We start from the raw sequence: 27,662 nt of genomic DNA on the forward strand, positions 1-27,662 counted from the left end.
ACACAAAGTGTTTGCCACAGTGCCTGGAGCAGCAGGATCTGGATAGAGACAGCCAATTCCCACCTCCCACCAGCACTACAACAAAGCTGAGGTAACACGGAGTCATCTCTACCCATCTTATGTTCCTAAAAATGCAATTCATTAAAGCAATAGCTTATTGATTGGCTGGCAGGGTGTCTGCCACAACCTGTACAAGCTGCCAGACCCACCTGGCTAAGTCAGATAGGAACAATTTCTACACTGGCACAAGTTAGCTCCTGACCACATTATCTGTAAGAGCAGAGGGATTATGTACCATGGCCACTCTTGTACAGAGACCTGGACTTGCCCATTTGATTTTTCTGCTGCGGCGCAATTAACAACAGACTTTTCACATTACGAGCATTGCCTTACAAAACATTTATTCAAGATAAAAATCCAGAAATGGACAACTGCCAAATGCATAAGCCATTATGTGCCATTAAGTCATTAAGTGCAGGAGCATTTCATCCTGCACATACTTCAAATACTTTGTCAGGCAAGCTTCCAGCTAGTCTCCTGTGGCAGGGCAGCTGGCCCTGGGCAGGAGGGGGAGGCACTGAGATAGTTGTGAAGGCACAACACTGTCCCCCTCTACCACTTCCACAGGCTGAGCTTCAACATCTCTGGCCAAGGAATGCCCTTTGTGCTCGAGGTCTTGTTGAAGCATCCAACATCCAGGTGTATCTGCAAGTCCAGTAACAGCTCCTCTGACACTTGGATCTTGCTGTCACCTCCCAGGGAAGTGAAATGAACTTCCCACAGAAGTGGTAGTGCTCAGCAGCACCAGAATCCAGCTCCTCTGCTTAGGTTCTTCTCCCAGAGGCACAGAAGCACCTGTAAGGTGTCTAATGCTGCTCCCAAAGGACAACCATCCTGATGACTGCAGGAACTAAGCCCTACAGAGATAACCACATCTCCTGTCTCCAGTCCAATGGGACTTGAGATGATCTAGGTTTAAGGGCATCCACACGGCATGATAATCACTGTGCTGTTTAGCAAGTCCCAAATCCAGTCACTCCTACTGGCAAAGATGACATTTACCAGGATCATACTCCTAGATTTATTTCGATGGATCAGAAGGAAACTCAGTTCATTTGCTCTGTCCCTTCTACTAACCAAATTTAGAAATGAGACTAATTTTTCATGGAGGAACAAGTATCTCAAAGGTTGATAATGGGGCAGAGTTTCCATTGACGCTTCTGCTTTTGATCTGGTCCAGACTTTACTCTTTGCTGTCTTCTGCTTCCTCTTCTGTAGAACACCCATCACAGGGACAAACCCAGCACAAAAGCCACAGGCATCAAACAAGAACACTCTTTACTGCACAGCACCAAGGTCACAAGGGCCAAAAAGGGAGAGAGAGGATAAGGCAGCACGAGACCTGTGCAGCCACTTGCTGTGTGGGTTTGAGGAGGTATTTCTCTCCAGGGCACTGCTACTGTGTACAGGAGTCAGCAAAGAAAAACATTCCTGCCTCACAAGGAGCACCTGTTCCACCTCAGTGTATAAGGAATGAAAAAACATAAAAAAAATAATGCTGTATCACATTTTTCCACATCACTGGGCTCTCTAAAGAACAGGGAATATGGAAACAGCTGTTCAAATAATCAACAGGAGGGATGGGAAGGACAAGATGAAATACATAAATTACATTTCTGTCCAGATCTGGTATTGTAAATATCAATTTGCAGCAATAATTAGTATTTATTACCCTTTTAGAAAATCCTCTCATAGCCTTTCAGCCACCTAGCAAACACTTTAGCTGCAACTCCTCAGGAGTGCTATGAGTAAGCTGTAAGGCTGTTCAGTGGTGTCATCTAGTTTTTATACCCTTGCCCTCTGCCTTTAAAATTTTCATTAGTTTTATCCAAAGCTGCTACAGAGAAGAATGCCCATTAATGGACAGGGAGCCTGTCCTTCCCTGAATTGATTGATTTTTCTCTTCTACAGCAGGCTGTACATCTGTATTCCCCACTGTAACTTCATGTTCTTCAGACTTTTAACCATCCACTTCTGTGAGCTTTCTTTTCCCATAGTTCTGCACCAGGCTGGAAGCTGTGATTTGAGAAGCCTGTCCCTTTTCCCAGCACTGGAAGTCATTCAGCCCTTTCTGGCCCACTTGAAAGAGAGCCCTTTCCAGCTCATCCAGCCGTGCCACCAGCGCAGACGTGTCCTCGTTGTAGGCGTTCTGAGAGGAGTCCATGATGCGGCGGAAACGGGCAATGAACGTCTGAGGGGAACAAACAGAGTCACTGACAGCAAACACAGAGCCAACAGCTCACACCTGGAGGCCTGAGCTTTCAAAATGGAAAAGCCAAAGGTTTAGGCTCCTGTTCATAACAAGCCAAGGGTCTGCAACCAGCACAGCACTTGTATAAGATTGGCTACAGAGACAAAAGCACTTCATGCCTGAGCTGGGACATCAAATACCTGATAGCGCAAGGGAAGCAAACACAGAATTGGATTTTGGCTGCTTCCTCACAACAGGCTTGAGGAGACCACAGGATACAACACAATTATGATCTATTCTCACTTCTCAAGCAATCATTGCTTTAGAGCAGGAGGGATGAATCTCATGCCACAGCAGCTGCTGCAGGAACGTACAAGCTGCAAGTTGTGAATGTCCTGAAGTTAAGCCAAACTGCTGCTGAAAAGCATTCAGTATGCTAGAAAAGCACCTAAACATGAAAAAGGTGAAAAACCAAACCAATCTGCAACTTATAAATAGTATTTTGAAAAGCTAAGAAACAAGACATATTTAAGGCATTTTATTTTCCTATCTTTGCTTTTGGGAACTGGAAAAATAAGGGTCAGAACTCTTGGAAAACTGTGCTTTGTTATTTCAGAAGTTGATTTTAAAATTGCCAGGACTTATAGGATAAAGTAATAGGTTAAATAAAGATAAACTTACAGGTTTGTAACTCAGCACAACTCCCCCCTTGTTTGCTTTCAGAAAGAGAAATCAAACCTGGCATGCTTTGATTTTTCTGTCAATAACTAATGAATTCTACTGTGGCTTTTTTCGCTAAGACGTCCATTAGCAGCAAAAGAAAAGACAAGGAAAGGCATGGGCACCTCCTGAATGCACAAAGCACACGTTCAATGGACAGCTCCAAGAAAGCAGCAGCACTTTAAAGCCTCTCTGCATCAGCCTTAATGTAAAGCACAGAGAAAGGAAAAAAAATGCAATAAAAATCATCCCAGTCCACTTAGAGACCTGGCTAAAGAGATCTCAGAGCTGTTAGTGGTTATGTTTAAAAGCTCAAGAAGACTGAAGTCCGGAAACAGACAAAGATGACATCTATCTTTTAAAAGAGAAAGGAGTGATGGAGGGGGAGAAGGGAAGGGCCAGGGAATTATAAATCCATCAGCATCAATTCCTGGAAGCATACTGGAACAAAGAAGCAATACAGAAACTTCTGCAAGATAATAAAAGAATCACAGGCATCATGGACTTGCCAAGAACAAATTCCCAGAGCCCAGCCTGTTTCCTGCTAGGGCAGGGTGCCAGGCCTTGCACAGGCAGGGAGAGCAGCAGAGGGGTATCTGTCATGGGGCACTCTTGGAAGATGTAGCCAGACCACCCAAAGACGGTCAGGAGAGACAGCCATCAGCCACAGCTCCTGTCAGGAGGGAAGAACACTGAGTGGAGTTCCACTGGGCTCTCTGTGGAACCAGCTACTGCTTGAGATGTTAATTAATGAGCTTACTAAAGGAATTGAAGCTGTGCTTACTAAATCAGCACGCAACATGCAGGAGAAGGGATGACTACAGGCATGTCAAGGAGCAGAACTCTTTAATCCAGTAACAATCCTGACTAATTAGAAAGATGATGTGAAAACAATAGGCTGTCATCACCCAGGACTAACAGAAGGTTTTACATTAAGGCAGAAATAGTACAGAGTCAGGAAATTATTTGTTCACAGATGCAACCTGTACCATCTCACTGTGGACTGCGAGCCAAACACAGACCCGTGTGACTGCATCGTGACAAACCAGATGCTGCACCAAGATGAGCCAAGAGCATCACAGCCACACAAGACTCACAAAGTCATCCTTTTGTTTGCAGCAGCACAAGTCCTGAGCATGAGACTGCACTGCTGTTCAGGGCACGGCGTGGTGGGTGCAGGTCCACTGCAGAGGCACCAGCAGTGCACAGTGAGGGCAGTCAGAGGTTAGGGAGCATGACCCACAGAGAAACATCAAATGAACTGGGACTGCTGCAGGAAGGAAGAGAATAATTTGTCCTCAGCATTTACTTTATATGAAACAAACAGAACAGAGCTTGTATCGCTCTGAAGGAGCTTTGGTTCAGACATTGGAGCAAACCTCCTAAGGTGAGGCTGGCAAGGTACTGAAAGAGATTGCCCAGAGCAGTGTGAGGTCTCAGCGTTAGAAAGATTTAAAGACAGGCATAGTTAAATAATCCTACATCTCCTCTAGTCCTGTTTTTACAGGATTTTATGAAATACCATACTCACATACTCGGCATGGAAACACCAAGCTAATATTACACTCCTGGATGCACAGTGGAGGCTTCCAGCACAGCCTGTGCAGCTGCCAAGAGGGACATCCATATTCAATCCAGAAGTCATTTGGGTTAAACCAGGATATTTTTTCCTGAAGACTGCTAAGCAGCTGGGAACAAAATGAAGACAGAAAAATGCAAATCTAAGTTTCAAGACCTGATTCCAATACTTGCCTGCAGGATAGTCTGAGCTATCTCAGGATTCTCTGGATTCTCAAAATTCAGGAGCTGTGAGCCAAATCCATAATAGTAGGGCCCCATTTTATGCAGATCAACCACATTGGCATCAGCACTGAACACCGTCCTCCAGGCTTCCTTGTAAATCTTTGGCAGTTCCACAGAGATGATTCTCCTTTTGCTGTCATGCAGCCCTTTAGCAAGCCACAGGGGGATTTCCAGCTTTGATCCCTGGAGGAACCAGAGAAGCCAAAAGTTATCCTTGCCATTAAAGTACACCTGAAGCAGCCCCAAAGACACAAAGTGAACTTTATTAATGAAGATCCAGCATTAAAAAAAGTCAGTTTTGTTTTCAGAATAGTCTTTTGTGACTGTAGCATAAACCAGACACACTTTAGAGGCCTTATTACCCCAAGACTCAGAAAGTGGACTTTCTGTTGATGCTCTACGGTTTAAGAACTGTCAGCTGATGAAACAGCAAGAGAAAAAGGAGAAGGAAAAACAACAAACAGGCAACGCGTATATTAAAAAAGCAAAAATAACTTTAGGTTAAGAAGCGGAGAGCATCCTTGCAGTGACCACGGAGAGAGAGCGGCCGGGCCTGGGAGGCGCGACAGGAGGGGCGGGCGAGGCGGCGGCCCCGGGGCAGAGCCCCCGCGCCCCGTCCCCTCCCGAGAGCGACACTCCCGTGTCCCGTGTCCCCTCCCGAGAGCGACACTCCCGAGTCCCGAGTCCCCTTCCCGAGAGCGACACTCCCGAGTCCCGTGTCCCTCCCCCGTTACCTCCGGGACGGACTCGGCGCTGCCGGCGCCCTGCCCCATCAACACGGCCAGGCGCGGCAGCGCGCTCTCGGCGCGCCCTGGCAGCTTCTCCTGCGACATCAGGATATCGTCCAGCGAGAGGAAGTTCTCCTCCATGCCCAGCCCGGGGCCCACGGGGAAATACGCCTCGGACATGGCCGGGCCGCGGCTCCCGCCAGCCCGTGAGGCACCGCCCGCCACCGGCACCGCGCATGCGCCGGGCCCGCCCCGCGCCCGCCTGCGCCCGGCGCCGCTGAGGGGGGATCGGGATGGGGGATCGGGGGTCGGGATCGGGACTGGAATCGGCATTGGGAATTGGGGATCGGGGATTGGGAATCGGGTAGCAGGACCAGGACCGGGATCGGGATCGGCACAGGCATCGGCACCGCGGCTGCCCCACCGCCGGGGCTCCGCAGCCGGTGCCGTCCGTCCCCCCGCACCTCCCCCGTTTGCGTTAAGAGGAGTCTCGGAGCTGTATCAGGACAGACCCACACTGGGGTTGGTTTTGCGGGGAATTCCTCGCTGTGCGGGTGGCGAGGCCCTGGCACAGCCTGCCCAGAGCCGCTGTGGATGCTCCATCCCTGCGGGTGTCCAGGACCGGTCGGACGGGTTTGGAGCAGCCGGGATAGCGGCAGGTGTCCCTGGCCGTGGCAGGGCTGGAGCAGGATGGGCTCTGCGGTCCCTGCACAGAGCACTGCAGGGCTCTCTGCTAGCGGCAGGCCGGGCTGGGCACGGCTGCCCTGTGCCCTGAGCCCCGCGCAGGGCCCGGCCCTCAGAGCGCTGCTCCGAAGGCAGCGGTGTCTCCCTGAGGATCCAGCGCCGCCGTCCGCACCCCGCGCGGTTTGTGGGAAGCCAAGGCAATGCTGGCCCTGTGGCTGGCTCTGCCCGCCTTTCTCCTTGGCAGTTAAGGACGTGGCTCACCCTGCAGAGCACATGACGGGCCGGTGGATGTGGCTGTGCTGAGCAGGCAGAAGGCAGTGCGAATGGGCTGTGTGCGCTTTGGGTTTCAAGGGGAGGCTACGGCACGAAGTAATTTATTTTAGTGCTGTCATGCAAAGAATCGAGTCATGTTTTGATGGCAGAATCAAATCCCCTGTGCTAAATTCTGGGTTTGGTTGTATAAGGATAAAAGAAGTGGTTGTCCCCCATTTTGATCAGTGTTTTACTTCATTTTAGGACCTGACCTTGTGCTTCTTTTGCTCATTGCTTTGTTGTTTCGAAAGCAATTCATTTTTCATCAGATTAAAATTTTCCTGCTATTCCCTGAGCTGTGTATGCTGAAAGCATTACTTTTTCTATAGACAGTGGTCTATAAAATAACATTTAAATAATCTAGTAAATATTTCAGTCTTTGTTCTGTTGAGGAAGGAAAATAAACAATTGAGCAGTGTTGCAACACCTGACAATTTTCCTGAGAAATAATCATGGAGTTATTTATAGAGGGTTTGGTGACTTTTTTAATGACATTTTCAGTCCATGACTAAGGCGTAGCCCAATGCATCTTTAATCATCTGTTAATTCTTACGACCTCAGCATTCTTCCTGCTGCTGTTTGCTCAGGCTGGATCCACCATGATTTGTTACTCTTTTGTCATCACTAATTAGCATGTTGGTACTTCAACATCTTCATCAAAGTCAGACCTATGCAAAATAATAAAATCCGAACCAGTTTATTAAGTCTTGTGCTGTTTAATTTCATACTGAGGAAAATAAAGCACAGACAGTGTGGGCTGAGACCTCAGGATGATGTGCTTCTGTCACTTCCACGTCCCCTGGGTCCCACGGCAGCCTGTGCTGTAAAAATCCAGCCAACAAAGGCACCGTGAGGTGTTGTGAGCTGTGTGAGCAGAAGAAACGAACCCGTGTGTGTTTGTCAGTGTGACACCCACACACTGCTGACTCCAGTGCCAGGTACATTAAATACTGACAGCAGCTGTAAAAGAGAGATTTCATGTAAAGGTCATTTCTTGTAAGATGTTGGATTTCTTTCTATAGCATAGAAAACAGACATTATCTTAATTTTAGCAACACTAACTATTGTCCTGTATTGGTTTTGTTTGGGTTTTTTTGTTGTTGGGGATTTTTTGTTTTAATGACAGATTAAGACTCTCTGTTTGGAAAATAAATCCTTCTATCTGTGCACATTTTCCAGATGAGTTGCAGAGCAATTTCTGAAAGCTCTTTCTAAAGGACAATTCTGATAAAATTATAATTTGCTGAACTGGATTAGTAAAAGTATTCCCTGCTTAATGAGGTTTAGGAAACAAATCTCTGCTAAATATGGAAGTGTGCACTTTGTGAGTGAGAAGAGAGAACAATGCAAATGGAATATGCTTTTTCCAGGCTGCATAGCTAAAACATCTGGAAAAAGAAGAAAGAAAAGCACAATTTCCCTGTGTCCTGAGATGCCTCAGCCTCCAGTGTGTGATACAGAAATAAGCACTAAGGTGCAGAAAGCCCAAAGTAAAGCTGAAAGAACAGAGGGAAAGATGTTTACACTCACTGTCAAATCAGCTGAAGAATGGTTCTTTTGTGAGAATTTTAAATAATAATGAGTTTGGTAGACAAAATTATGTCACCCCTTTTTGTACCATGTTTGCCTTCACATCCCAAGAAAGGCACCAGGCAGGTTCTTGTTATTGAATACTTGTGTGAATCTTAGTGTAAAAATGTGCATAACGAGCCCAGCATCCTAAACCATATTACATTTTCATAAATATTATTTCAAGGCCTTCCTGAAGGAAAAAAAATGTCCTGTGTCATAACTGACATATGCCAAAAATTGAATAATGACAGAGAAAAGTGTTACAGAATTAAGGTTTAGCTGTGATGAATAAAATCCAAATTTCTTGAAGGTACAGTAGATAAATTAGAGGATCGCGAAGTACAGAAAAGGGTAAAATCTTAGAAATCGAGGAACATCCTGTTACATCTCATCTTTGTTCTTCTTGACTACCACAGAGCTGAGCCAATTTAATATCAGATAAATGTGGGGAAGCCGGGTTGTTTTCTGCTCCCCGCCGGATGTTCTTCTAAATTCTTGACTACCACAGAGCTGAGCCATTTAATATCAGATAAATGTGGGGAAGCCGGGTTGTTTTCTGCTCCCCGCCGGGCCTTTGGCCAGAGCAGCCCGTGTCTGTGTGTCAGCGCCTGCCTGCGGGGTGATGGCAGAGCAGCTGATGGAGCCATCCTGGGCAATCCAAATAGCAACAAATCCTCGAAGTAAGTCAGCTGAAAGAGCTGCAGGATGCTGCTGAGAGAAGGAAGCGCCTCTCTCCCTGTGGCCTCTCCTTAGCCGACTTTTTAAGGTCAAAGTGGGAGAGGAATCATCGGTCTCTACACACTGGACTAAACCACAGCACAAATTAAGGTTAATCTTGAATCTTTTCCCCCTCTGAGGTAGAGAGGATTACAGAATGATTTGCTTTTCTTATTTGCATGTGTTATCCGGCAATCAGGAATGCTGGCAGGGTTTACTGCTGCCTTTCCATCCCTAGACAGACTGACAGAGTTTTACTGCCCAACCTGGCCGAAGGATCCTGAGTTCGCAGTGCTGAGAGCAGAGCTGGAGGAGGGCAGCACTCACCCTGACACATCCCTCACCCACAGCCCCGGGCGAACGTCTGAGCTGCTTTAGCTAATTATTTACTAAGTAAGTAGCTAATGCTACTTAGCTACTCCTTTCCCTCCTGGAAGTTACACTCGACAAATTTGCATTTCCTAATCAGTTAACTTGCCCGTGGCAGTGGGAGAACCTCATTTGTAACTGGTACTTTGTCTTTGCTACCCCTTTGTTGTGCAAATACGGGTGAGTAACTCAAGTAAAGCGATTGGCTTCAGTAGGATTATCCTGAGGGAGTTAGGTGCGGCGTCACACGAATAATCTCTGCTCTCCAAGGACAGGTTCTGCAGTCCAGCACAGCTTCATCTTTTGAAGGAAAAAGGGGTAGCAGCACACATCAGTAGTTAAATTGAGGAGATAATCACTTTCCTGTTCAATTTATCCGCGAGTGTGAGATGTTCAGCAGCAGTAGTAAGGATACACCATATTCGTGTTTACATTTCAGAGTATTATTCCTTTTCATGTGGAAAGTGTGGAGGACTTCATGAGGAAGTGTGGAGGACTGTGTCCTCACATATCCACACATATTGTGGATGGGAGAACAGCCACAGATGGCATTATGGGATTTAAGGTAACCAAACATCCTATGGGAAGGATCTTTTGGCTTCCATCTTCCAGAAAGGGTCTCTTAGCCAGAAGGCAGCTGGGAGTCTGGCCAGCTTGTACAGCGAATTTCAAAATCTTTTAAACACCTTCTAAAAAAGGAGCATTGAAGTCATAAGATCAACCAGATGCTGTAGCTTGCATTGCAAAAAAAAATCTGAAAGAACAAAAACATTTCTAGAATTCCAGTATTTTCCCCCAGCTGTCATTCACTCTGTTATTATGCAGGAGTGGATTCAGCACTTTCTAAGGCTTTTTCAACCACTGTGTAGTTTTTCTGGTAAGTAGAGAGTCACAGTTAAATCAGCAGCAGGCATTTGCAGAAAGTTTCTTGTTTTAAGCAGTAGTGCCATGTTGCTAAAACTTTTGATGGTTTAGTTGGGAATGCTGCCAAAATTGTTGATGTTTCTTCCATTTGGAGTTCCCTAGATGACAATTCACTATTGTTTTTGTTCAGAAGTGTGGAAAAATTGTAATTGTGATAACTGCCTTTAACAAGAAATTAAGGAAATTGCTGGTGACTGTGCAGAATTGCTGATGACTGTGCAGCAAATTCTAAAAGGGCGACATTTCTCAAACTTTTGGTGTCTCAAGGTTACTGTGATGATGTGAGTAGAAAACTCACAGTATTTTAGTTTCTTTCACATCCACTCACATGATGAGGGTGAAAGAAAAGTACTGTGTTCATTCTTGACAGGGAGACCCCTTCCTCCTCCTAAAGCACTCAAGCTGCTGAGCAAAACAATGAATCCTTTCCACAGCATCAAACATTAAACATCAGCAATTTCTTTTTCTTGTGTCTCACCATTCATAGTAAATATCCTAGGGAGATGTTGGAAATTATGCTCTTCCAATTAAGTTGCATGAACTCCAACTCTATTCAGCTAAAGGCTGTTCAATGCCCAGAGACAAAAACATCTAATGAATCAATCTTTGTGCACAGAAAAAAACCTTTTTTTTTTTTTTTTTTTTTTAAGGAAATTACATAAAAACTAGAAGCTGATGGCCTCTTTGAAAGGAAGAGACAGGGGTGGGCTGCTATATGAGCTTCACTTTCTAAATGATGTGGGGGCTTTTTTTTCTGAGCTTTCCAGCACATTTCCAGTAAAAACGAGCTAAAATATGCAGCTTTTACTGCTGTGAAGAAAAGATTATTCTTTGTCTTTCAGACTCAGATAAGCAATTGTAAATCTGGCTACAGACATATTTCATGCTTTTATCTTTATATCCTAATACTCCTGTTTTTCATGCTAGGTTCTCACTCTTGTTTTTATTACTCTGGAGAGTTTTAAAGTGAGTTATTGGAAAAGAAAAAAAAAAAGCAACCCTATGTTTTTCTCAAGATCCAGAATGAGAGCTTGAATTCTGAATTGCAGACAGTAGGTTCCTCCCAACTCACATGTAAGTAATTAGTCAGTTACCACAACAAGAATGCCAACTGTTTCTTCACTGCCTTCATTCAGATTCCTTCTGTCTGGCTTCTTCAGCATCACAGGCTGGAGAGGATGCACTCATCTCTGTGTTCAGCTGCCTGTGCTCTTTGAACCATGGTTTCAGCATTACTCCAGCCCTTCATCTGTCAGCACTGGATGACCAGAATGCTGATATTCCAGGGCTTTTTCAGAGCATAAATGCTCCTTTTGGCCCATGGCTCACTGTCTTTTTGGCAGCAGAATCTCTGAATTCCTTAAATCTGATTGCCTCTTGGCTGCTGCTTTTCAGTTCTGGACTGTGCATATGTGGTCAGGCTGTTCCTGTGCTTTTTGAGGCATACTAGAACAGGAAAATATCCAAATTGTTTCTTCTCTGATCAGATATGGGAAGGGAAATCTAACAGCACCTCACTGAAGCACACTGCATTGTGTCAAAAAGTAGAGAATCATGTTCTTAACTTGTGAGGAAGCTTTTCATCCTTCAAGGAAAGAAATGCTGTAGAAATGTCAGGTTACACTGAATACGTGCTGAGAATTTGGCTGATATAATGGGATTACAGTCCAATGAGCACACCCAAAATTCTGTGTCCCAGTGAGAAAGACTATTAATATAATATCAGCTAGGAGTTCTGTGAGGAGCAGAGCAAACCCAGTTTCTTGCTGGCATTCCTGGTGTCATGAGGAGATGGAGAGGTGGCTGCTGCAAATCAGTTTCTGGAGGTTGGCAGAGAGCAGCAGTTTCTGAGCTGTTCAAAGTCATCACAGGCAGAAAGGGAGATTTGGACAAGGTTTATCAGGGAGACCCTCCCACTGAGTCACGAGAAGCAGAAAGGACCCCCTTGCTTTCTGAACCCTTTCTCCAATACAAGATGCAGCTGGTTCCAACTCTACCCCCAGACTTGGGCTATGGTTTACGTCTAAAGCATTATATAGGTGTAATTGAGCCTTTGTACTACTTTGTCCTTCAGGAGTAAGGATGGTAAGCCAAATATATTTATATGAATAAATTAACTTATTTATTTGAATTGATGATTATTAGATTAAGAGATCTTAATCAGAATTATTTACTGCTCAGAATAGATAGTGCACTGCCTGTGCACTATTTATTGCAGAATTGTTGAAGCAATTGTATCCAAGCCAGCAAAATAATTATTAGGTAGAGGTTGATGTTACTCACCCATAGCAAGGATCATGGGCAAAGCTCTTTTGCTCCTGTGATGTTTAACTTTGGTGTTGGTGAGTCTGGCTGGTCTCAGCATTCTTCAACACCAAAAGCAGCTGCTCCTCCTCCATCCAGCCCTGCTCACTCTTGCACGAGGGTGAGTTTAGAGCTGTTTCACCCCCAGGTGAGCACCTGACTCAAAGGGATCCTGTGGGGCCCTGCAGGTTCCCCTACCCACATCATTTGCCAGACCAGCCAGGCAATCCCAGGTGGTGGGAGCTTGGGAAGCATGGGGGGAGAGTTTGAGAGGTTAACCATTGGAGTCCAGGGACTGAGGGAAAAATGCAGTTCATTTTGAGCATCCTATCTGGAAGAATTCCAGTGATTCACAGTGTGGGGGAATGCAAAGAAGAGACAAGACAGGCAGCTTGCGTGTCTGACAGCTGAATGGCTCTGTAGTTCTGAGAACATCCTGTCTCGGTGTATCCTCAGATCTGACAGCTTTGCTCTGCCAGGCGGGGACTGCTCTGTGATCCTGTAAAGTTTATCTTGGTTTTCATGAAACACCCCTGTACATGCCCAGCAATATATCTCATTGCCAGTAAGCCAGCAGTGTGCAAGTGCCAGCAGCTAAATATCCAGGAATGTTGTATTGAAAAGTGACAAAACCCCCTGAGATGTGTTAAAAGCAAACACATTTTCTCTGGACTTTGTGGCTTGTACTCAGTGACAGCCTTTATCACACAAACACAGATGAGGATTTTTGACAGGGTTTTAACCTCTTCTAGGAGAAGCTGTGTATCTTTTGATTTCCTCATTTTTCCTATAATCCTATATTTACAAGCAGAGTTAGTAAAAAAACAGAAAAATACATTAAGTGGGGAAGGTTTGGCAAACCCAGCATAATCTTATTGAGATGACTGATGGGTTTAGATCTCATTTTCAAAAAAAGGAGTCCAAAAATCTATCTATCTCCTCACAGAATTACAGGCAAAATAACTCCATGGTATAAATAGATGTAAATCCACTACAGAAAGTGCAGCTTTCATCAGAATCACTGCAGGTGATTTTGTTGTTTTGTTGATGACATCAACATGTATCTGTTGATAACAATTCAGTATTACAATTAGCAGTCCTTAAAGGCAGTGACACCTTCTCTGATGGCTGCCTCAACGCAAATGCTTTGTTTTTGTTCTCTTTTGACTAATAGTCTCCATCTTAGAGCCTCAGAGTGCATTAAGTGTTGTGTCATAGACATTTTTGCCTTTCCCTTGTGTCCCTTTTGAGACTTGTGTGCAGGGCAGAGTTGTTTCTGTGCTCCAATTCTAAATGCCCACAATTCTATGGCTTTTCTAGTAGAGATGTCAGACTGGATGGTAGTTGTTTTTCACTTCAGGTGAAACATGATCGAGTTTGTGGTTCCTAATGAGCTCGTTCCACAAACCAAGTCCCAGCTTTCTGACAGTGAAATGTGTGAGTCAGACCTTGAAGATAAAGGTCTTATGCAATTGCTTAAAATTGCAGCAGGTTGTTTATAACATCCTTAGCATTCAAGCCTGCTTTGGCTTTAAGCATCAGGAAGAATTTTGTGACAGAGCAGTGCACTGGATCTGTCAGGGCTGGAGTTCACTTTTGTCACAGCTGCCTGGGTGGTGCCTTTGTGCCGAAAGCAGGGCTGCTGCTGCCGGGCAGTGCTTGCACACTGCAGGGCTCCCCCTGCTCCCTCCTGCAGTCAGTGGGCTGGGGGTCAGCTGAGACATGGGGAAGTGTTGGACTAAGCTTTTTTGTTATTATTATTTAGAGATGGGGTAACTGAGAGGTGTTTTTAAAACTTTTATTCTATTTTCAGGGAAGCTTAACCCAGGGAAGGCACACGACCAAAGGGATATTCCATTTATTATGACAGGCTCAGCTGTAAAACCTCAGGGAGAAGAGGTGGAGCAGGGGGATGTTTGTGCTCACGGTGCTTGTGTTCTCAAGCAATGTTGCACATGCTGGCACCCTTCTTCCCAGGCAGGAACTGGACATCTGCCTGCTGATGGGAAGTAGTGAATGAATCCTTTTTGCTTTTGCTTTGCCTGTTGAACTTGATCCATGAGTCTTTTCACCTGCCTCTCTTTCTCCCCACAGAATGGAGCGAGCAAAAAGCTGGATGGGTGTTTGGCTGCTGGTTGAGGTCAACCCATCAGAAACACCAGAAAACAGACACTCAGTTCCTGCTCCTAATAAACATTGCCCATCTTGTTTCCCTGCATGAGGTTACATTGTTATTGCAGAATGTTCCTCTGCTTTTACATTTTCACCTACTTTTACATTTTCCCTCACATTTAATTTCCTTCCAAATAATTAGTTGTGAAAGCAATGACATCATCCCAATTTGCTCTGACTGCCCACACCAAAACAGCTGGCTATTTCTGCAAAGCTGATTAGGAATGGCACCCTTCAAAACATTGAATTTAACTAAATTAGCATTTAGTTTTCAGAGAGAATGTCTCATGGAAACCCAGCCTCCTGAGAAGTCAGAGACTGATACTGATTTCCTTCCCTAATTCAGCAGGTTTGTACAAAAAGGTTGGAAGAGATTGGACTACACAGTTTTGAAAGGAGCTGTTTAAAACTTGATTCACACAGAGCCTCTGCCCAGTTTTTTCTCTGCTGCATTTGCAAGGTGCCTCATCCACAGAAGGCACTCACAAGGGCGGTCTGACCCCCCAGGAGGATGGCTGACAGCTGGCCAGGAATCTGCTTTGTCTTGTTTTCAGTCTCATCTTTTCCCTGTGTCTTCTCCACACAACCTCTGCTGAGCCCATGGGCTCAGGAGCTTCTGCTCCATAAATGCAGCTCCTGACTTGCAGCAGCCTGATGGATGATCCACAAAGAAGTTGTAGTTTGTCATTGCTGCAAGTTCAGCCCAGCCCAGCCTCTGGACACACATCAGCCATGCCTTCACACCAGTGGAGAGTACAGTTATTTCATCTTTTTTGTTATTTCCTTCTTTTCAGCTTTTCTTTTGCTTGTGCTTCCTGCAGTTTTTATAGAAAGATATTTTTTAAAAGTGGATGAACTGGTTCGTTACTAATTGTGTTTGCTCTGTATAATGGTGGGTGTTTCTAGCAGAATCCATCCTTTTAATCCAATTCTTTGCCACATATACACAAAGGGAAATAAAATGCCTTTAGGACATCATATTTGTAAAGAACATTAGTAATGCAGTGAGGTAGATCAGATTTATGCATTCTTTTGAAGACTAGGGTCTAAATTTAGATTTATTCCCAAATGAGAAGGGATTTGTGGCCTCAATTTCAACAGCTGTTTCAATCCATAGCTACCACAGGAGTCAGTGCCATGAGAAGTCCTTGATTTGGAGTCTGGGAAGGAATGGTACATTAGAAACTGGACCTCCAGCCTTCAGTGGAAATTCCTGGTAGAAATTCCTTGGATGTCTGACTTTGCTCTCTGTCCAAGCTTTGTGTGAGTTCTCAATGTCACCAAATTCACCTTGATTTACACCAGGTTACCCACAAGGCCCAGGTGTCCCTGGTGGATACAACAAAGCATTCATGTCTGTCCCAGGTTCTGGTGCTGACAGCATGGCTTTGGTGTTGCAGCCTCTGAGCTCACTTTCTGTGAGCTGTGGGGTGAAAGCCACAGCTGCAGCTGAGAGATTTGGTCTGGGCTGGAAGTGTCACCCTGCTTCACCAGCAGTACAAGGGCAGCACCTCCCAGAGCTGCTGTGGCTGTCACTGCAGAAGAGCTTCTGTCTTATCTGTGACCCTGAAAATGACAGAGCATTTTAAAGCGTGTGGGGAGGACTCACAAAGTTATTGTGTAGCTTATGAGCAGGTCTTATGCAGGATGCAAAGCTGGGGTCAGTTCTGTCCTTTTGTCTTTCTATATTAAGTGTCATAATCTTTGCCCCTTGTGTATGTGTAGCCTCCATCAGGGATAATGGTAATGAGTTTTATACCAAGGGGATATTAAATCCCCATTCCCCTTCAGTAATGTATAATGTCAACAGCAGCCTTTGATGAATTCAGCTTCTTCTTAATTAGATACTTGAGCAAGAGATTATTAATCCATTTATCTCAAATTCTAATTGTACCATGAATTGCTTGCTGTTTCATGACCAAGTTTATTATCATAGTTATCTTCTTACAACCTTTAAGGAGTCATACTCTTAATTGAATGTATTTCTGGAAACTTGAATTGTTGTGTTCTTATTTGTATTATTTTCCTCAATATGTGTGTGTATGGATATTCCAAAAGCCCCAGTCCATCAGCCAGGGCTATCCTGCAACACAACAATTCAGCAACTGCAGTTAGATGCTATTTCCAATGTAGTGACATCAGGCCTTTAAAAAAATAAATTTTAGCACCAATAAGGGGAACTTCTCATGGTTCAGTACAGGGTGCTTCTCATGGCAAAGGCTGGGATTTTTATACCAGAATTACTGAGTGGGTTTGATTTGGAGACCTACCAGCTTTGAAATGCTGGTTAAAACCATAAACTTCAGTTGTGATACTAATGTATAATTACTAATGATCCTATAGATCTAAAAATCAGTCCTAGGACATTCAGGGCAAGCCAGTTTATTTGTTGAAAGAGCATGTAGTTGCCTAAGTGACACACACTTGCCTGGATACAGCCAAGGATTCTTTTGAAAATGTCCTCAGAGCAGGCAGAAGGTTTTTTTCCCTTTTAACAGGCTGAACTGGCCTAGTTTGCAATCCATGGTGAATACTGCAATGGCTCCATCTGCTGAAACAACTAAATCACTGGGAGCTTCAAAAAGTTGCAGCAAATGGCCTTTTTTCTCCTGGGGTCTGTGCTTTTCATCCCCTCTGTGTTTCTGTGTCTGGGGTGGGCTATTTCAGAATGGACTCTGAACATTCTGTAGCTTCTCTGTGTGTCCCCACAAGCAATGGGTCTGACAGGCACGTGGCTGACATTCAGTCAAGTGGAATAATAAATATGATAGTGGGTGAAGCCACTTTCTCAGTGCTGCTGTTTTTATATAGGCTGCTGTGTAGGGTTGTTTTGTGCAAATAGGGATTTAATGGCACCATCTAAATGGTACAGTGATATCTGGGAAGAGAGAAGGGTATTAGAGTGAGGGTAGCAAGTTTTTCTGTTGTGTTCCCTGGTTTTAGCCATCTATACTGGCTGCTATCAAAAAATACAAACAAATTCTCCCACAGTCACTTCCTATCCTGAATACTGTGGCACATGACAGCTTTTCTGGCACTGCAGGGCTCAGGTGGTGCCAAACGATTGCTTTCCACTGGTGTTCCTGATGGCCTCACTGACAGCTTGTCCTGGCTGTCCTTTCCAGTGCAGAGCTGCTTTCTCACTGGAGTCCCTGTATCTCACTGCTGAACAAATTCCAGCCAGGATGAGGCCGGCTGCTCCCACCCCTGCAGCTCTGGCAGAAGCTGTGAGCGTGTTCACAAACAGCTGGGCTGAGTTTAGCTCCAAACACACCTAAAATAAGATCATACCTGCACAGCTGAGTGCCACTGTGTCTTGTTTTGGATGAGAGAAGGGTTTGGGTGTCTGTTCTGAGTGCATCTGGCAGACTGCATGGACCAGGATATCTGCAGTCAGATTAGCAAGCACAGGGGAGCTTCTTGCCCTGTCTGCCCTGGGGAAGCTGTGGTCACTTGGTGTGTGAGCTCCTGCTTCACTGAATTGTTTTACTCTCCTTTCTTGTAGCTGGAGAGCAGCTGCCCTTGTTTGTGAATCTCATCATTGCCCTGAAACTGTTCCCCACTACCAGGTGAAACAACTCTAAGAGGAACTGCCAGGACACAAAGAGAGCTGCCCCAGAACCCTTTGTCAGCCTGGCTGGCAGCAGCCATTAAAAACTGTGATGTGTTTATGCATGGGCTGAGCTCAGAACTGGGATTTCTGCACCCTACAGTTTTCTGAACTCCTCCCAGCTCTGCCAAGGATGTACTTTGTGACTTGGGGAAAGTCAGATCTCTCTCTTTTGGTTTCCACTCAAAATGTCTTTGAGTCATGGAAATATCTCTTGCCTCACCAAGACTGGAAGGATTAATTGATCTGTACATTTGAAGTCATAAATTGCCATGCAGGGCCAGACCCTGCACCAGTGCATAAAGGGAGGTTTTGTCACTGATTTTGGAGGGAGGAGAACTGAGATCCAAGCGCCTACAAGTGGGCAAACCCCACAGTGACAGAGCAAGTTAAGTCATAAATTATTTTCCCTGTCTTCCTCAAACCTCCCTGTTGGCTTTTCCTATTTGCTTAAAAATATTCCTGCTCAGTCTTCAGGCTCAGCTTTCTCCTGAGCTTTGTTTGTTCCTGCTCTTCTTTCTAGCAGGGCTCTTCTGCTTGAAAAAGACACTTTGATTCACTCTGTGCTCTTGACTTGAAGCTAATGGGGTTCATCTGAGCTGGTGAGTCAGAGAAAGTCCCTTTGCATCTCTGTCTTGTGGACTGAGTGAAGCAGAGCCTCTGTGGAAGACAGACATGGCATCATATAAGACGTATACACTGTGCCTGACTCAATCTTGTAACTAATTCAATGTAAAACATGCTTTTTTTTGCCATGAGTGTATGGGGAATAATGGCTAAAATTATTTCAGTTCCTCTCTGCCTTTGACAAATTTGAAAGAAGTGTTATGCTGATGCTGAGGGGTTTGTTTTGAATACTACACTGCATGCTTCTTTTTAGTCAAAGTCTTATTTATTCTGCTTTTTAACTTCTCTGCTCTCCACTTCTTAGAATATATGATTCTCTTTAATGTAGTACAAAATGTTTTCTGGTTATACTACTAGTATTTTGTGGGGCACATAACCTCCAAGTGGAGATTTTCCATTACAGGATCTCCTTTTAAAGTAACCCAAGAATGGCAGTGTTGGATTCAGGCTTCCCCTGTTGTCTGTGTGTGGCAGTGAAGAAGTCATTTGTACCAGAGGCCCAGCTCACAGCTGGAACCTTAGAGAGAGGAGGAAGAGATGCTGTGGAGGAGCTCACAGTCAAGAGCCACAACACAAAGAGACACAATTAATAATTCCTGCAGTGGCCTGGCTGTGCACTGTGCCCCATTTGTGGGCTGGGGCAGCAGTGCTGGGGCAAGCAGGCACACCAGGCAGAGACTGTGGGTGCTCAGGGTCTGGGGTGGTGCAAGGGCACAGTGAACCCCAGAAGACAGAGGAGAGGGATCCCTGATCCAGTCTGCTGGACACTGCCCAGGGGTGAAAGCAAAATCAGAAGGGGGTGCAATATTCCTGCTGATACCTGATGTCATGAGAAGCTGAGTAGTGCAGGATCAGCCATTCCTGGTTATGTAACTCATTTGTGGCCTCAGATTCATTTGATCCCTTTTATGCATTTTGTTGGCAGCAGAACATTCTACCCATTGCCCCAGGAAGGATGAAACAGGGTAGTCAGAGCAGATCACACACCCAGTGAACGTGAAAGGGAAAGGTAACTTACCATCCCTTTCCAGTGTTACCCTCTTCTCTGTCAGCAGAGCAGGATTTTTATCACAAATCCTACCCCAAGCTGCTGAGAAAGGCCAGCAAGTGGGTAGCTGCTTCTTCCACCAAAGGAATAACTATCCCTTTCATAATCTGTTTGATGTGACATTATTCCTTCAAAACCCAACCTTTGCTGGAAATTATGATTTTAGAAGTGACCTAACTTGCCAACTTCAAGCTTGGTGTTGTATATTTGACAGCACTTTGGGCATAAGAAGTTCTGCCACCTCCTCCTGCCTGGTCTGTTTTGTGTGTACTTGTCTTTCACCAGGCAATGGAGACAGAGAAAATGTTCAAATGGAAAGCATTTTTAGAAAATCACAAGTGTTGGTGGCTAGTGAGTTTTTCAGGGCACATGCAGGTCCTGAGAACATTTTCAAACACATTTTTGAATTATCCCTTTTTGGTGGCTGATAAAATTAATTTGCATCTTTGAAAAGTCCCTTCACTTGGACTCCTCGGGTGCTGTGAAGCTTTCTGTGTTCTGAAGGTCAGGGCGTGAGCTTAGGTTCCCAAATGGCAGTCTAACATTAGATATCTGCTTTTTGAAAATGCCCAAACTCATCATCACGAGTTGCACATGTGATGCATGTCTCACAGGCCTGCAAGCCATCAAGGCTGCTCTGCAGAGCGCTGTGCAGCAGTGCAGGAGTGCTCTTTGATCTGCTGGGCACAGATAAGGCCCTGCTCAGAGGATGTATTTACCTTAGGAGCTCTCTTTGATGGGTCCTCTCTTGATGAGAGCAGAGCTCTGTGTCTGCTCAGTTTCTCTGAGCAAGCAGCACGTCAGCTTTCAGCACGAGGCTCTGGGGTGCTGCACCCCTGCACTGGGCAGGCCCTGGCAGGGCAGCACTCAGCCCAGGGGATGGATGCAGTGGATTTTATCTGCTGTGAAGAGCAGCTGGGGCTTAGGAGGCTCTTTCACCTTTGTCCTTAGATCAAGGCTGTAAGTCTGATGAGCACTTTGTCATTTAGGATATGTAAAAATGGAGAATAAATATTTCACTGCCCCATCCTTTAATATCAAGAATATTCTTAGTGGCCTCAACAAACCAGCAATCACCCAGTGCCATTACAGTGTAGATAATTTCTCTGTGTCATTCAGTGTTATCTGCTCAATGTTGCAGTCCTGAGCTTGGCATTCTGTTTACTGCCACATTTTTAGTCCTGAAGGGAAGCTTAAAGTCCCTATTCTTCTTTTTGCTTGGGGTTAGTTTATGGTAGGGATTCAGTGATGTGCAGGCACAAGAGGATGTACATGCCCCATTCTCAGGGCTGGGAATGGTCTTCACAAAGCCTGAGGCTCTGCTTAGGATTTGTGTATTTACATGGGTTTCAACAGCATGGTGACTCCCAACTATTTCCCAGCTACAGATAATGAAACCACGACCAGTTTTGCACTGATACAGCACCCAGAGCTCCACAGAACAGTTTTACACTAGATCTTTTATTTAAAAAAATCAATGTGGTATTTCCCTTCTTTCTTCCCAGACTCGTACTACTTTCTGCTAGACCCCATTCTTTGCTACTACTTGAACTTTCCAATTAATTCAAGGGCAAACACAGCTGTATCATTAAAGGGCTCCAGAAGTAGTGAGAAAATGAGATTGCACTTATCCCTGTCCACTTCGGAGACTCTCCTTGGATGGTAACAGTTCTTGTGTTGAGCCAAGAAATTCTTACCAAGGTTGACAGATGCTCCCTGGGATCCTGACATTACAGCTGCGTGTCAAACACTGCCCTATCACAAAGGCATATATCTTCTGCTGTTTGGCAAAAAGTGGGGAGCTATTTCTGAGACTCAAGAATTATTTTCTTATCTCTGCTGGGCCCTGAAGGACTAAACACACGTCCTACAGACTGTACATGCACTGCTAGAAATGCAGCCATCACCAGAGCTGTCTGGCACTCCTCTCCTTGTGTGCAATAATGATGCAATTTTGCTGTGAAATAATGACAATTGCAGACACTACACAGTGGTATTTTACTGCTCATGGCAATTTTACTCATCCTGTCCCTCTCCCCTTTTTTAGGATATTTGAATGAAAGCTACTATTTCGTTATCGAGGATTAACCTTTTAAAGAGCTCTTGCAGGGTCCCATGATTTCACAGACATGATATGAAGCATGTGGGGCTTTCACCTCCTGCCAGTGAACCAGCCCAGATTAATCCCTGTGGTCCAGCAGCTCATCTCAGGCAAGACTGAGCATGGTCCACTGCCAGTGCAGGCAACGTGCATGGTGAGAGCTCTGAAACACTGACAGTGAGAGGAGTCCTTGCTCGGAGATGTTGACATCTTGTGTTAGAGTGAGTAATGTGCTGGGACGTGTGCCAGCCTCCGAGACCTTCCTGGGAAGGCAGCTCCATAAGCAATTTCAGTGTCAGTTAATTACACTTGAAGACATTGTGGTGGTTGTGGTATCTTAACACAAAATAGACAGAGATGCAGAGCAGTGCCTCAGGACATGGTGACTTTAGTGTGACGATCAGTGAAGGTCTTTGAAGTCTTGTCTTGTTTTCTTTGCAGATATTTCTCTTTGATCTCATGCTGGGTTTGTTTGGGGTTTTCTTGACAGGTGTTGGTTTTTTGTTTAATGTTAAAACCCCTTGTCACATATAACAAGAGCTGCTGGATGCAGTTCTTAGCCTCTGACATTAGAGGAAAGTTATGGCTGACCTGCATTGCTGAGCTCTCCAGATCTCCTCTGCAGCATCTTCATGCTGGTGTCCTGCAGGACTTGCCCACTTGATCGTGCCTGTACCTATCTCATGTCCCTAAAAGACAGTGGCTGTCCCACAGATGATGATTCCAGTGCCTGCTCAGTGTAGAGAAAGCAAAGGGAGGACACTGGGATCAGGGGCACTGCCTGTCTCATTTTATGGCCTATTAGATGATCTCTGGATGTTTTCTCTTCTCTGTGAAAGACTGATATTTTTTAGGATACTTTGGGATCCACAGTAAAAAGCTTTGTAGCTGCATTAATACAAATAATTCTTTTCCATGCTTCCTGTGGCACTCTCCCAGAAGCTGTCACTGGCTTTGTGCAGGACCTCTGGCAGAATTTCTCCAGAATCCTTTTTCTGCCAATTGCATAGGCAGCTGAAAATAGTAAATTTTTTGAAAAAAGAATATTTTTTCAAAAATTATTTGGGGCCATAAAGTATATTTTTTATGCCAGTGTAAGTATGATATGGTGGCATTAAAGCCATTGCTGTATTGAAGCACTTAAAATAGCTTCCCCTGCAAGCTGCTCACACTGGGGGATTTGCTGTGGATGCTCTTGGCTGTTAAGCCATCCTAACAGAACTTTTTTGTGCCTTTCTCTCTCAGATAGAGAAGACTGGAGGAATTTGTCCTGCTGCCTTTGTCCTGCCTGCACAGGAGGGCTTCAGAGATGAAGGCCTTACAGCCATCCTCATCCTCTCTTTGCCAGTACCAGCATCTCATCAGTCTGTGTGGACTTACATGCACCAGGGGCTGCAGCTGTGTTTTCTCACCAGAGCAGGCACAAAATAATGAGTCAGTTTGAAGGCCTTCCAATCAAAACTGTGTGTACCTTAATTCCTCTCTATTTTTCCTTTCAGTGCATTTTACCAAATATACATGAATCAGCAAAGCTAATAGATGTAAGCAGATAGTGCCAGTTTATTTTCTTTAAGCATATTCTACTTCATGTCACTGCTAGAGGTGATATTCTAGTCTGTTTTATTTGTTTTTCCTGGAAACAGAGTGTTTCTTTCTTACAGAATACATCTGAAATTAGCAGTAAAGTCAATCTACAAGGTTTTTGTTGAACAGCTGCTCTGATGTGTTTGTTACAGAGTTCACCTTGCACTGTAGAACACAGGAGGTCAGGGGATGCGAGCACGTGAATTCTGCTCCCTTCTAAATGCTGTCAAATTCCATTCATTGCCCTTCATGGTGGTGTTACTGAAACACCTTCACACAAAGTACCAATATCAAAACCAATGGATTTCCTGGAGTATCCGTGTCTCTTGTGGGAACGATTATTTTGTGTAGGCTCTTATAATCAGTTTTTATGAGGCTTGAAGAAGTACCTGTACTTTGCAATAGAAAAGCTTTCTTGGATAAGAGTATTTTGCAGTATTTTTTAAAACCTGCCTGGAACTTAATCCGCTACCTGGAGAGTATTTCACTTCCAGCTCTCTCCTGGCTTATTTTTGGGCTGTTGTCTCCTGGCAGTGTAACTCTTTGGGGTTTGGGGATTGAAATGTGGTATCTGATCGAGCAGCATTTCATGCATGCCATTGATCCTAAGGAAGGAGGCTGTGAATGGCTGGGTGTGAGCTGGGCAGTGACAGCCTGTGCTGGCTGCAGCACACGCTCTGCATTCACAGCCAGCTCCATGCAGTGACTTGTGGTGACACAGCCAGGAAGAGAGGAACACACAGAGTCTGGGCTGAGAACAAGAAACAGATTTTTTTAGAGCTGGAGTGAAAATTCCAGCACTATTTAGCAGCCATGTCCCTTTTCCAAACACTTGCGCAGGAAGAGCCATCCCATATCTGAGGGAACCATGTGTGGCTTTTTCTCCCCTGGTTTCATTCTGCCCACTTCAGTCACTTCATATTCCTGTGGAAAGCATCTCCCCAGCTCCCCATCCTGGCCCTGACCCACTCGGGGGGTCTGCAACCACTGCATGGGAATTTATGAGCAAAGCTGCTGCTCAGGAGGAGCAGGGGGTCTTTTGCTGCTGCACCTCAGAGCCCTGGTGACCTTTAGAGCCAGCTATTGCCTTCCCAATAATTTGTATTATTTTAAATGGACTTGGGCCCAAACTCAACACCAATTTAATCCCCAAACCTCCAACTGAAATTAATGGGCTGCAACATTCATGTTGACTTTAGTGGGATTTCTGTCTTGTGATTCATTCATTGCTCTTTTCTGTATCTGAACCTTTTCCATTCCATTTAAAGTGTGCAGGGACTGAGCACAGCTCTGTAGTCTCTGCTTGCTGCACAGAGCTCTTTGCACACCCTTCAGGTTGTTAAATTCCGTGATATTTGAGGAAGAGTATTAATAGCTAGGATCCTGCTCAGGGACTAGCTTTGAAGGCTTCCAGGATAGCATTCAGACTGCATGGTCTGTGGGGCTGCCAGACACTGACTTCAGAGAATTGTAGACTCTTGGAATGGTTTTTTGGAAGGGACCTTAAAGACATTCTAGTTCTATTGCCCTGCTGTGGACAGGGACACCTTCCTGTAGACCAGGTTGCTCAGAGCCCCATCCAACCTGGCCTTGAATACTCCCAGGGACAGAATGTCCACTTTTAATGTGGCAGCTTCCCTGGATAAGCCTCCATCACCTGCTATCCCCTCTGCAACATGAAACACTAATCACTGGCAGGACTAATTTATGGGTGGCCTGGATAAAGCCCTTGCACTTTTGTCCTGACTCTTCCAGCATTTACACCCAGATGTGAAGACACAAATAACCAGCACTGAAAGTTTGTTGTGGACAGCTGCAGATTTTCAATTAACAAGTCTTGTTAATCTTGGGGATGCAGCTGCCAGAGTGGCTTGTGTGTTTTTCCCCTCTACCTTGTACTACTGCTGTCAAGACATGACGATTGATTTGTGTTTCAGTGCTCTAACGTGCAGACAGGATTCAAAGCTGAGATTCTCATTATAGCTATGTTTTCCCAGCTTGGATTCATCTGACTCCCTTTGCTCTGCCTGCCTTTCAGGCTGTGCACATCCAGAGAATGATAATGCCAACAAACTCCAGAGCTTCCCTGTAGGACAGCTGAGCCAGGTGCTGCTGGCTGCTGTGTCCAGCGATGCGTGGTCCCTCAGGGTATCACACAAGACATGAGAGGACCTTGTTTGAAACACATCAGTGTTTCTCTTACAGCATCCACGTGAGCACATGTTTATCTCAACAGTGCAAAGTGCATCTTGGCTTTGCACCCCTGTGTCTTACTTTCCTTGTCCCAACACAAAGGCTCAGCACACTCTGGAGTAAATTGTGATAGGAAAGATGTCTAAAATTCTCTATTCTGAGGGCCGTAAGGAGCAGCTTTTTCCATTTGTTGCTTTCTTGAACTACCAACCTTACAATGAGGATATGGTGGATATTTTCTGTCTGTAATTTACCTGAGTTTTTCCTTAGCTGAATCTCAGTGTCTTCCTTTACTCTGCAGGAGACTTTCAGCAGTGGACCCACAAAGGGGAACACCCTTCCAAGTGTTGCAGTCTGATTTCAGTGTCATTTTCCCCTTGTCTGAAAGATTTTCCTGGGCCCATGTTTCTGCTGGAAAAACTAGCTGGTGTTTATCACTCTTCTAATCCTGCCAAGTTTTCAGTATCTCTCCTTGTTTGCTTACTTGCAGTTCCTTGGTGTTGAATCTTTTGATTGCATCTTTTACTTTGTTTGTTTCTTTGTTTGTTCTAGGATCACTGGCTGCTAAAGTCATTTTCCACATTAGTAGTTTAACATGGCATTCATTGCATTAGACTCTTACACCTTAGAACAGGCACCTTGTGTTAGCATTGTCTTTGCTGTCCCTCAGCTTTTTTTTGTTCGGTGCCAAAGCCAAGATCCTTCCCTACTTAGCCCGGGAGCAGAAAACTGTGAAACCTTTCAGTAGGAGATAACAGGGATATCAACACAGCGAGGTGCAGACAATGCCACGCCTGCCCCAGCCATGCCCGAGGCCTCCAGACACACCAGTTCCAGCTAATCCTGCATTGCACAGAGCTGAGCTCAGCCCAAAGTCACCTCTTGGCTCACACTGGCGCTACCTTCAAAGTTTGTCCTGCTTTGGGTAGGACGCCCAGCCCAGTGACCTCCAAATTATTCCGGGATTCATTGCCACTCTTGCCTGGCACCCTGACTCCGGGCAGAAGGTGGCCTGTGTCACTGCCTGAGCATGGGCAGGCTCTCAAAAGAAGATTCCCAAAATCTCCCAGGCAATTCCTGTCCGATCCAGGGGTGTGTCAGGGGAATGGCTGTGAATTCCTTGAAAGGAAATTCCTGTGTTTAAAGCTAAGGGCCCCACACCTCTATTTTCTGTTTCTCTGAAACTATTTATTTGAGAAATGTACTGTTTCTCATATTCCTCTGCTTTTATCACTGAGCTGTAAGTAGTATCTTTAGTCTTTTTTAAGAGCCCTCATGCTTGGAGAGTAACATTGGTGCAGTTCATGATAATTAACAGGCTACAGCTGCTGTGTGCAGGCAGGGTTCAGGTTGGTAACACTCCTGGAAGCTAACAGGAATTTGTGAACTAAAAGTCCCAAGCAGATGTGTTTGCTGGACACCCTTATCTCTTAATGAAGGTTTTTCTTCTTAAAATAACAAATTGCACACGTTTGCCATCACCACAGGGCAGCCCCTTCAACCATGCCTGGAGAGGGAGGCTGAGGAATACGAGCACAGACCAAAGCTGCCTCAGCCTTGTTTCCTTAAGGCTGCTTTTCATGCTCTATTCCAAAATTATCTCATTACACAGCATAAACCCATATAGCTTTGCAACAGTACCCTGCCCTCCTTTGGTCTGTGAACTTATTTATATCTGCAACATTTTTATTTGTTGTCTTTTTAATGTCATATTTTAAAGCTTCTCGTGGTGCTTGACCTGCAAATGGATACTTGAAACCAAGATGAGCAAAATCTCTCTATAAGAACAGTTGCTGTGGAAAGGGTACATTTATATTAGATTATATTCAAACTGTGCTGAAGGAATGGAATTGAACCAAGTGGGAAATATGATTTTTATTGCCTGCTTCTCCTGTAAATGACACATCATTTCATCTGGCTCATTTTTTTTTATTGGTATTTTC

The 27,662-nt window shown here is 44.9% G+C and overlaps 1 protein-coding gene across 1 annotated transcript; it reads right to left on the bottom strand.

Annotated features, from left to right (window-relative positions):
• Positions 1-390: 390 nt before the first annotated feature.
• Positions 391-5,739, bottom strand: GINS3 (GINS complex subunit 3). The gene is made up of 3 exons (XM_041458834.1): positions 5,509-5,739; positions 4,724-4,957; positions 391-2,251 (listed from the first exon to the last, which is right to left on the bottom strand). Exons 1-3 carry the CDS (start codon positions 5,680-5,682, stop codon positions 2,021-2,023), a joined length of 639 nt encoding a protein of 212 aa, XP_041314768.1. The 5' UTR covers positions 5,683-5,739; the 3' UTR covers positions 391-2,020.
• Between the last annotated feature and the right edge of the window lie 21,923 nt (positions 5,740-27,662).

The sequence above is a fragment of the Pyrgilauda ruficollis genome, unplaced genomic scaffold, assembly GCF_017590135.1.
Source record: "Pyrgilauda ruficollis isolate IOZ18807 unplaced genomic scaffold, ASM1759013v1 scaffold13, whole genome shotgun sequence".
NCBI lineage: Eukaryota > Metazoa > Chordata > Aves > Passeriformes > Passeridae > Pyrgilauda > Pyrgilauda ruficollis.

What these genes read in the sequence shown, in the direction of transcription:
- GINS3 (XM_041458834.1), bottom strand. Translation starts at nt 5,682, where the DNA reads ATGTCCGAGGCGTATTTCCCCGTGGGCCCCGGGCTGGGCATGGAGGAG. An exon ending in GCGCCGAGTCCGTCCCGGAG is followed by an intron (nt 4,958 to 5,508) that starts GTAACGGGGGAG and finishes TGGTTCCTCCAG; the next exon opens with GGATCAAAGCTGGAAATCCC. An exon ending in TAGCTCAGACTATCCTGCAG is followed by an intron (nt 2,252 to 4,723) that starts GCAAGTATTGGA and finishes TGTTCCCCTCAG; the next exon opens with ACGTTCATTGCCCGTTTCCG.